The 10,688-nt window shown below is 35.9% G+C and overlaps 2 protein-coding genes and 1 long non-coding RNA gene across 4 annotated transcripts; 2 read left to right on the forward strand and 1 right to left on the reverse strand.

Annotated features, from left to right (window-relative positions):
- Positions 1 to 1,295: 1,295 nt before the first annotated feature.
- On the forward strand, positions 1,296 to 2,984 carry LOC109544323 (26S proteasome non-ATPase regulatory subunit 8). 2 transcript variants are annotated; one of them, XM_019914424.2, is made up of 5 exons: positions 1,296 to 1,501; positions 1,558 to 1,694; positions 1,757 to 1,988; positions 2,558 to 2,743; positions 2,807 to 2,984. In XM_019914424.2, the coding sequence occupies exons 1-5, from the start codon at positions 1,394 to 1,396 to the stop codon at positions 2,939 to 2,941; spliced, it is 798 nt and encodes a 265-aa protein (XP_019769983.2). In that variant the 5' UTR covers positions 1,296 to 1,393; the 3' UTR covers positions 2,942 to 2,984. The 2 variants fall into 2 exon arrangements, with proteins under 2 accessions (XP_019769983.2, XP_019769981.2); XM_019914422.2 differs by having other exon boundaries at positions 1,298 to 1,501; positions 2,558 to 2,984.
- A 604-nt stretch (positions 2,985 to 3,588) lies between these two features.
- LOC109544320 (protein Son) lies at positions 3,589 to 7,844 on the forward strand. The gene is made up of 2 exons (XM_019914419.2): positions 3,589 to 6,803; positions 7,375 to 7,844. The coding sequence occupies exon 1, from the start codon at positions 4,377 to 4,379 to the stop codon at positions 6,597 to 6,599; it is 2,223 nt and encodes a 740-aa protein (XP_019769978.2). The 5' UTR covers positions 3,589 to 4,376; the 3' UTR covers positions 6,600 to 6,803; positions 7,375 to 7,844.
- Positions 7,845 to 10,133: 2,289 nt separating this feature from the next.
- On the reverse strand, positions 10,134 to 10,686 carry LOC125505664. Its single transcript, XR_007282326.1, has 2 exons — positions 10,520 to 10,686; positions 10,134 to 10,400 (listed from the first exon to the last, which is right to left on the reverse strand). It is a non-coding gene; the product is annotated as an uncharacterized LOC125505664 (long non-coding RNA).
- Positions 10,687 to 10,688: the final 2 nt, after the last annotated feature.

A 10,688-nucleotide genomic window follows, 5' to 3' on the forward strand; every position in this document is an offset into this window, starting at 1 on the left:
GTCTGCAGAAAAAAATATCAGTTTTAAAGAAAAGAAAGTTTTTCAAAATTTATTTGTTAGTAAATGATTCAAGCTCTTTTAGACTACAATTGAAGAATATGTAGATAATAATTTTTAACATAAAATTTTTTTTTCTTATAAAATCCAATGTTTCTATTAACTTATCGCTAGGAGCATTTTTTGTATGGAAAATAATTAGTTTGTAGTTTAGAACTAAATTAATTGTGGTTTAGAACTTCGAAGCAAAAAAATCTGGTACCTATTTTCAATAAATTAAATTCTGATTAAACTATGTTTTGAAAATCGCCATAAATACAATGCAATCTTGGCTCGTTCCAAATGCCTTTTGGCGCGGGCGGATGCTGAGCTCAATTTGCCAATTGAACGCAGCAAATATAAATTTACTAGTCTAATCGTCTCCTCCTACTGCATTCGACAAACTCGTTTATCTCAATTAGATATATGCTGTAAACCTTTTTCTATTATGTCATTGAACATAATACGAATCGCATTGATTATTTACGCCTATTTATTGTTACTCTAATAGAGTAAATACTAGTTTTGCTATCATTATTTTAAAACGGGAATTTTTATTTATATTGTCAGGTACTTTACATCAATTTTCACCAGCAGACCCTACTACTTATAATACACTACACAAAAATTTAGGACTGATCTAACAGGATGTTTTCGAAATAAACTGAGGGAATTTATGAGAATCAACGACAATTAAGACACATTAATTATTAAACACCTACATTCTTCAAGGTAGTCGTTACTCCCAAATTGGGTCATTAGTCATTTTCACATAGAATGTAAATATTTTTGTGTTGGAACATTTTTCAATCATGTTTGTATTTAATTTCTTACTCTTTCCGAAGCATTGTTTGCATTGCATTTCTGAAACTATCGAAAAATAGGCAGGCAAAAAAGGCTTTAAATACTACGAAATAGTCATCGATTTTTTAACTGAACTAAATAAAAAACTCCCAATATATTTTTTAAATATATTTAATAATATATTTTTGGGTCAACCGACGATTATCTGCAGTAAGATCTTGAAAAAAATATATTTGTAATATTGCGGCCCATCTGCGGGAATTTATACTCTTTTTGTCTTTGTACTTTACTCTTTTATTTTGGACAATAATTTAAATGCTTATTTCGTTTAGAGCTTTAGAGCCTAATTTCTAGGAACAAACTTTGCACAAATACACTAGAAAGGGACACAAATACGTCCGTTATTCATTCCAAGCCGCAGTTATTTCAATGTACTGTTAAGTAGAAGAAGAATGAGGTTACTTGCAAAGGATTTTGACATTCAGAAAAAACAACTCATTCTCATTATATCAATTTTTCAAAAACAAAGAATCACTCCTAGTTAGCTGAAAAAATGTCTAAAATCAACGAAGTGGCTTCGCTTTGTAAACAGTTAGAGTCCGAATGGCATTCCTCACACAGGAATTTAAGCAAATGTGAAAAACTACTCACAGATTTGAAGGTAAGGACAGTGACTTCCTGCGTTAGTACAATTCGCTGTAAACTTGGGGCTTTCAGCTTGAACTAACGAATTTGATCTTCCTACCAACCTCCAATGTAATTGCCTCCAAACAGGAGTTGCTTCTGGCCAGAAATGTTCTCGAAATTGGAGTACAGTGGGCGATAGAAGCCAACAATATTTCAGCTTTCGAGAGGTACTAATTTAAATAACTTTCGTTTGACTACCTAGTAATCATTCAAAATTTTTTTATTATAGGTATATGGCTCAGCTTAAATGCTACTATTTTGACTACCATAACCAGCTAGGAGAATCCGCGTACAAATACCAGTTGTTGGGTCTAAATTTGCTGTTTTTATTGTCTCAAAACCGAGTGGCCGAGTTTCACACTGAGCTCGAATTATTGCCAGCTGAACATATTCAAAACGATGTTTACATCAGGCATCCATTGAGCATTGAACAGTATTTGATGGAGGGCAGCTACAATAAGGTACAACTCTTTATGGATAGTTCTGGACACAATATTAACGCACAATACTAAGCATTGAATTTAACACACCGGACTAGTTGAATGGGAATATTTGATAGTCCTGATATATCAGTGTTTCATACTTTTATTGCTTTTGAGATTTTCTTGTGTTATTGCTACTTTAAAAGCAAGCGCGCATTTATTCGTATCGGGTGGAAGCAATGTAAATGAGTTTTTGCAATGACATATTGAACATGCATAAGTAGGATAATTACGTAGTACCTAAGCTTAAAGCTTGCAAACAAGCATACAAATTTGTCAGTAAAACTAACGAAACGGAGTGGAAAATACCAGAAAAAACTCAAAATTTCTGACTTCTGCAACTAAAAACGAAGCGTTTTTCGACTTAACTTAAAGTAAGGTACTCTACCGAACACTTGAGTCCTGCTAACTCGCGTTATAGAATAAATAACTGCGTAACATGACATTGAGCTGTAAAAGTAAACATTTATTGACGTTATGGCGAAGGACAATTAACTATTTCGCCCCTCCTTTATTATGGCAACAACATATTGTTATGGGTTTTATAGATTTTTTTGGCGAAAGGAAATGTGCCAGCGAAAAGCTACAACTTATTTATGGACATCCTACTAGACACAATTCGTGGGGAAATAGCCACATGTTTAGAAACCGCTTTTGAGAAAATATCACCCAAAGACGCGGCAAGAATGTTGTATTTGCAAAGTGAAGATGCTCTAAGGGCTTTGGCATCAAAAGTAAGTTATTGCAAATCCGGAGAAAGTCAACAAGAACTTGTTCTTAATCTCGTTCTATTGCAGAGGAAGTGGAAGCTTGGCAAAGACAGCTTCTTCCATTTTACACCAGAAGTGAAGAAGACGCATGAGCCGATTCCATCAGTGGAGCTTGCTGAACAAGCTGTTGAATATGCTAAGGAATTGGAAATGATTGTTTAAGCTAATCTAAGATGTTCTTTAATATAATAACATTTATGAATGATTGGCGATTCTTTTATTTAATCATAAATTTTTTATTGTGGTTCTTTTTCAGGAGAAATGTTTTTCTTTGATTTGATTTTTTCTGCAAGGTATAATTAGCATTAATATGTTTAATGTGGCTTCTCCACACGACTGGAAATATGAACAATACAATAAGCGAAATTACACGAGAGAACATTAAATTAAAGCAGGCGAAAGGCCCATACCTGTTGAGCTTTAATATTTAAAGGTCCAGTAAAGGTAAACAAATGCATTAAGCGGCGCTGCCATTATGTGCAATAATGCTGTTAACCTCGGTTTCCTACTTAATACGTTCTTGGACAACGTACGGACTCTTTAATTTAATAATCTAGGTATTTTTTATCATTTATTTGCTTTAGATAAAAAAAACCAACGCAGAAAATGAATAATCTCAGATATAATAAAGCAGCAGCCAAAATCAACCCGGTATTCGCACACATTACTGGTGAAACATTTGAACATCTGACAACAATGCTTAGTCTAGCATAATACTGTAGCTTCCATTCGTTTTCCATTTCTAACGTCAACATTTAGGGAGCGATCAGGAACATTATGCTGTCGTTCTTAGTCATACTAAAGTGAAAAACTTGAAACAGAGCGAGTTTACCTGATCGATGATGGCACAAACCTATAAAGTGAATACCCAGTTGTAAAATTTCTAAACATAAGCGGGGGTAGATAATGGTGTCAGTTGTGTTGAAAGGTTCACCGCAATATCTCATCTAATAATAGCTTGAGCGGGAAAAGCCTCTCTATTTTCGTAGCAAAACCAAGGAAAACTTCGTGTGGTTCTGTATGTGAATTTCAAGTGCTTGCTCTGTTAAAATAATCAGACAAACCTTTGAAACGACGGGTAAACAAGTCGACCTCATTGTGTAAGGGTTGCAACGGTTTCAGGTGGCATTATAGTGAATTAACTAAATAATGGGGGATAATGAAGATTTGCCAAATGGCCCTAGAATATCCCTCAGGCTAGCTTTAACTGAGCTAAATGAATCCATATCAGAAGGCACCCCTAATAAAAGTATCAATGTGGACGAACTACTGGTGTTGCAAAGAGGACCACGAAAACTTCCCATCACCTGGTCGCCTGTTGACTACGATAGGTATTTAATTATTATATTATTTTTGTTTATAAACTTTTGGATGTCTGTCTCCGTCTCGCACATAACAAAACAGCGTTGTTCGGATTATTAAAAACGCTACAACCATCTAGGCGAAACATTCGACAGTGACATTATACGTCACTGTCATTTGATACAGGTTGTCTCTGATGTTATTTTGTTCATCAAGTTTCAATTTAATTGAAAAACGAAAGTTTGGGGTTGTTTAAAGCTTAATCACTTCCTGCTGGGTTTCTAATCCATGCAAAATGAATGCAGCAAAGGAAGAAACGGACCCAGATTTTGGAGGGAATCCGGCCATCTTGGACACAAATAAATCGTCAATGCAAATTTTATCAGAATTGTTTAGTACATTTGATGCCGAACCCCCCGTGATTGTGAAGAAGGAAAAGAGTCACGAAGGCAAAAAGAGCAAGAAAAGCAAAAAAAAGCGCAAGCATAAAGAGAAAAAACATAAAAAGAAAAGCAAGAAAAAAAAGAGGTCCTCGAATTCCTCTTCGAATGAGGATTCTGAGGTGGACTTAGCGCATCTGCTCATCAAACAGGAAAAGGATAAAGCTGACGAAAAAATAAAAATCGAAGGCACCTCGTTATCTTTGGATATAAAATTGGAAATAAACAAAGAAGACCAGACGTTTAAGTCGGAAATAAACACCAGTAATGCTAGCCAATCGGAGAAAAATAGAGAGGATAAGACCAAGCAAAAAATTCGGATCAAGGATATTCAGCTATCATCAATCAACAGGAAGCAAAAGCATGAGGAAGGCGAAATTACAGATTCCGACAGTAGCAGTAAGAAGAAAAAACGTAGACACAAAGCTAAAGATCGACTCACGAAAAGAAAAAGTTCCAGTGGCGAAAGAGGCCGACATAAAAAGGCAAAGTATGAAAAGCTTAGTCCCGAAAGAGAAAAACATAAATCTAGACACGATTATCAACGCAAGGAAAGGTCCAGGTCGAGATCTAGGGATCACTTTTACCACGACAGGCATCGGGATGAGTACAAATACGAGCACAGAGCCAGATACAGAGATAGGGAATCGCCGTTTCGGGACGATGGATTTTATAAGTCTAGGGAAAGAGAAAAGTCTTGGCTGATGCGAGAGAAATGCAGAGACTATGAGGAACGAGACAGGTCATTTGAAGGCAAAAGAGAAAGGAGCAAGCAGGACTCGTCTCGTATTGACAAAAAGAAACTTCTGGAAATCGCAAGGAAGAATGCCATTCAGATGATGAAGTCAGGCAGCTTGCCGGGCGCCCTCAATTTAGGATCCAAAGCTCAGGAAAAAATGATAGCCGCTATAAAAACAGGAGGCAAATCAATCGACGAACTCACCGACTTCTGCAAGTCGCTCTCAAAAAAAGAGGAACTTGGTGAGCTTTCAAGTTTATCCGAAAAGGAGGACACGGACAATGACGAACCTTTCCATCACCCATTCAAACTGAAAGACCGACCTACCACCATAACAATGAACATTAAAAATTCTGTTCCTTTGCCCACTAAAACAACCCACGAAAGGACGACGGAGTTGAGAATTCAGTTCCCAGTGAGCAGTGGACAGCAGCATAGAGTGAATGAGGAATGGATACCTGTTGGCCGCTCACATACAAAAGCAGCAGCAACTGTCGAAGCCCCAAAACCTAAAGCAGTACCCACTGTTGCTGCTGCTTTGGCAATTGAAGCGCCTCCTCCGCCTGTGCCTTTGCAACCCAGCCCTGCCCTAATCGCAGCTCCCCCAAATGCCCCACCTGGACCTCAAGTGTTCCCCACAGTTCCGCCTACCGGTGCGGAACTTTCCTCTGTAGACTTAGGGTCAATAGTGTCCCAAAGATTAACCGCCATGCGAAAACTGCAGGAGAATCCACATGATGTGCAAGCCCTAAGTGAAATGTACAAATCAAATCAAGAAATGGACACTTGGGCTAAAAGCAAGCAGCAACTGGGCCAGTTTACCGGAAGTACTGGCGTTCAGGTGCTGTCCCAAGCAGAATTAGCTTCTGGCTATCAGGCATGGGCGAAGAAAAACCAGCTTCAAACTGCCGCCCCAGTATCTGGAGGCATGGGAATGCATTTATTGCAAAAAATGGGCTGGAAGCCAGGCGAAGGCCTGGGCAAGGAGAAAACCGGTACTCTTGAACCGCTGCTCCTTGAGGTAAAACTGGATAAAAAAGGCCTAGTCGCCAATGAGGAGCAGAAAGGCAAGAAAAAAGTTAAAGCAGTTCAAACGGTGAAAACTCTACAGGGTAAACATCCAGTATCATTGCTGGGAGAATATGCATCCAAAAGAAAATTAGGGGCCCCACAATATGTACTGGAGTTTGAGTGTGGGCCTGATCACAAGAAGAACTTCCTGTTTAAAGTAGTCCTAAACGGCATGGAGTATAAACCAAATGTTGCTAGCGCAAATAAGAAGGAAGCCAAAGCGCACGCGGCCACAATGGCTCTGAAGCAAATCGGGCTGCTGGTCTGAAGCGAAGAATTTTTCTAGAGAAATTATTTTTCTATTGTGATAATAAATTATGTTCGAGCATAAGAGACGCTAAATAATTTACCAAATTCCTACATGCATAAAGCCAGTAGGTTTTTTTTTATTGCGGTTATTATAATTTTATAGTAACGGTGCGAAATTGTAAACTTTGTTACTAAAGGACTTTTGAAGCCAGACTCTTGAAGGGTAAGTGCATTTTTTCAAACAGTTTTTTAGTGTTTTAAGGAAATGTATAAAATCGTACAGGGTGGATAATAGCGAAATGTTATTCTGCGGAAAATGTCGTGGAAAAAACGCCTTCTTAAAAGCCCAAAAAACTCCCTACTTCTGATTCTTTAAAACTAGATTTCGGAATTTATATAAACCAGTACAGCTATCGTGTGAGCTAGCGAGATTTGAAAACATGTTCATATGTATGTATTGAGCTCCAGCTGGTTGTTGATATACAGAGTTTTTTATTGTAATTTTAATTAATTAATCGATAATGGCTTCAAATAATGTGGATGCACGGTCGAAATTTCATCAGCTGAGCTGAGTGCACCTTTAAGTATTAGAATACTAATGGCAATTAACATGTTTTAAAGATAGGTTTTCTCGAAAATGGTTTATCTAAGAAATCAACTAAAGGCAGCTTGTATAAGGAGACTAATCTGGATTTAAAGAAATGTAAAAAACGTTTCTCGAGCGTAATATTTGGTCTAAATTTAAACGAGCGAAAAGCCATAAACTGGGTTCTGATTAGTATTTTTTGTATCAGAACCAAATTATTGGGGCCTACAAGAAGCAGAACTCCTGAACCTCCCAAACAACGCAAAGCCAACATTCATCCACGACTGAGAAAACGATTGATTTTATCAACGGAAAAGAATCATTCGCAACAGCTGGGCCAGTTCATTGCGAAAAGGCTCAAAACTCTTGAGAGTTTCGAGAAAGCTGTGAAAGTAAGTTAAGCAATCAGTGCCCAATCAAACCATTTTACAGCTTAAGTTCATCCATTTAATGTTTCTGTTGTATGTAAAATAGTCAATGTTTCTTTACTCAGTAAGCATTTGTCTAATTTCTATACTTATACAATCGTGATTTGTTAAATGTGAGACAATTTTAATGACATTCTTTACTATACCTAATACGATAGATGGGAGTTGCAGTTGCTCAATTTAATGTGCCTTAGTATAAAAGTTTACAGTTTATGAACCAGATAGAACCAAATAAATTTTATTCGGATTACCTCTTTGTTATTTATTGTAACATGTAGTTTCGAATAAAATATATAATTATGTAAATATGTGGCCTTTTTATTAGGCGTCCACGTATATCGAACGTTACTCTTTTATGTCCTTTTCAACAGTATTTCATTTAAATTTTTGCGAAAAGGCAAAAATCAAATTTTCAAAAAGTGCATATAAACAGTAATTAATTCTTCGATAGTGGGATTTCCGGTCAACGGATGGTGGCAAAATAAAACACTACTTTTTTATGGGCCAAGGTTTCGACTTTATTCAAGTCATCTTCAGGGCTCTAAAATCGAAAACAGAGGGGTTTTAGCCTAGAGCCTGGTGAAGTTTCAACACTTAGTGTGTGACATTGTTATACAATACAAAATTCAAAAATTAAAACTCAACTTAATAACAGATTAAAAATTAAATCACAACCATCAGACTATCCAGTTAACATTGGTTTAAGTCAATCATGGTCAGTCCCGTCTCAAGAGAGTTTAAAATTACATAAATTAAAACGATCAAGCGGTCAAAACTATAACACACTCAAAACAATAATATCATGTCAATATTTAGATTTAAATTAAATAAGATTAAAAACTAGTGAACAAAGGACGAAATTAAGTTGGAAAAAAAAATTCAAGTCTTTCGTTTGCATTTGTAAAAACTTAATTTTTCAGCCATTAGTATTAATAATATTTTCAGCCATCAGCCATTAATATGAAATTAATTTTAGTTTTTTATATTATTCTTTTGTATAAGGCTATTATAGGCTTCACTCAGATTCTCTGTGTCTCTTCTAAAATTGAGTTTTTATGAAAATTGATTCACTAATTAGTCGTTTCATTAGCTTTGGCTGATGGTCGAGAATTTTGATGTTCCGAAAATCGAAGTTATGGCTGGTGATGGCACCAAAGCCAGCATTCTACCAATGCTGTGGGGTTGGTTATATTTTGGTTTAGTCTTAGCTGAGTCTCTTTTGTGTTCTGATATTCGCTGTTTTAAATATCTGCCTGTCTGACCAATATAGCATTGATCACAGTCTGAGCAAGGTATTCGATATATTATATTCGAATTTAATTCAGTGGGTGTTTTAGACTTAGTCTTAGTGTAAAATAATATTCCAACAGTGTTCGAACTGGAGAAGGCTATTTTGATATTATCCGAAGATACAACTTTTGCTATTTGTTGTGACAAACCTTCCACATAGGGTATTTTATGATAAATGTATGTGTTACTTGTTACCTCCCTGTCTGTTGACTTATAATTCAAGGTTTTGTTAATTAAAGAATGAGGGTAATTGTTGTTTAACAAGTAATCCCTAATCAAGGCAACATTCTTGTGATGGAATTGAGGACTTGAGAGTGCAATAGCTCTATTTTTCAAATTTCTAATTATGTTAATCTTTATTGTAATTTTATGTTGGGAATAGTAGTTTAAAAATCTTTCAGAAAAAGTTGGTTTATGGTACCAATCGATTATAAGTGAATTGTTTTCTCTAATGAGCACCGTGTCAAGAAATGGGATTTTGTCAACAACATTTAGTAACAAAATCCCATTTCATTTTTTCCCCGCTGTTTTTAGACTTTTTTTTTGACCAACTTAGTTTCGTCCTTTGTTCACTACTTTTTAATCTTAATTAATTTAAATCTTATTGACATGAGATTATTGTTTTGAGTGTGTTTTATAGTTTTGACCGCCTGATCGTTTTAATTTATGTAATTTTAAACTCTCTTGAGACGGGACTGACCATGATTGACTTGTATTTAAACCAATGTTAATTTTAATGTAATTTTTTAGTATTTTAACCGGATAGTCTGATGGTCGTGATTTAATTTTTAATCTGTTGTTAAGTTGAGTTTTAATTTTTGAATTTTGTATTGTATAACAATGTTACACACTAAGTGTTGAAACTTCACCAGGCTCTAGGCTAAAACTCTTCTGTTTTCCATTTTAAAGCCCTGAGGATGACTTGAATAAAGTCGAAACGTTGGCCCATGAAAAAGTAGTGTTTTATTTTGCCACCATCCGTTGACCGAAAGTCCCACTGTCGAAGAATTAACTACTGATTATCATCACGGTCACTAATCAACCACAACATATTAGCATATAAACCCCATATTGTTAAACCACGAAGAGAAATGTGCAACTCAAAACGTGTACGAACTTTTGTAGCTTGATGTTTTTGATAATCATTACCTAGCAGACTGCAAAGGTGCAACATTTTGTCGAAATCCATCCAAGTACTAATTTTTTGGACAGTCACAAAGTTAAGACTGGGTCATTCCAAAGCGCGAAATAGATCGATTAATGAAAAAATATATTTCTCAAAAACTGTGTTGAATTACTTGCAATTTACGCAACATTTAGGTACATAATGTATCCGGCTGCAGAAGCACAAAACTTCGTCCAAGTTAGTCTAAGGACTAATTTTTTGGACACTCACAAAGTTAAGGCTGGATAGTTCCAAAGCGCGTAATGGTGCTTCCAATAAAAATAAAAATATCTCAAAAAATGGGTCGAACATTGGCTTGAAATTTTCGTAGCATTTACATAATGTATCCGGCTGCAAAAGTACAAAATTTCGTCAAAATCAATGAAAAGACTGATTTCCTGGACACTGAAAAACTTAAAGGTGGGAAATTTCAAACCGCTTAAAGGTCCTACTCGCCTGTACCTACTTACTTTTCTAGTTGTTTCGAATGAAGATAAATTCGTTACTGAAACTCAGCAACGATTGTAAAGAAATATGTTTTCTTCATTCACTGTATTTTGTCCATTTAGCTGTTTTTATCTATCATGCGCTCAAAATCGTTATCACTGCCATAATTCCTGACTTTTACCTACGCTGGTG

This window comes from Dendroctonus ponderosae, unplaced genomic scaffold, assembly GCF_020466585.1.
Source record: "Dendroctonus ponderosae isolate FM_Combo_2020 unplaced genomic scaffold, Dpon_F_20191213v2 Dpon_F_20191213_1, whole genome shotgun sequence".
Taxonomy (NCBI): Eukaryota; Metazoa; Arthropoda; class Insecta; order Coleoptera; family Curculionidae; genus Dendroctonus; species Dendroctonus ponderosae.

Coding starts and splice junctions, on each gene's coding strand:
- LOC109544323 (XM_019914422.2), top strand. CDS start 1,394: ATGTCTAAAATCAACGAAGTGGCTTCGCTTTGTAAACAGTTAGAGTCC. Junction 1,502..1,557: donor AACTACTCACAGATTTGAAG/GTAAGGACAGTG, acceptor TGGGGCTTTCAG/CTTGAACTAACGAATTTGAT. Junction 1,989..2,557: donor TGGAGGGCAGCTACAATAAG/GTACAACTCTTT, acceptor TGGGTTTTATAG/ATTTTTTTGGCGAAAGGAAA.
- LOC109544320 (XM_019914419.2), top strand. CDS start 4,377: ATGAATGCAGCAAAGGAAGAAACGGACCCAGATTTTGGAGGGAATCCG.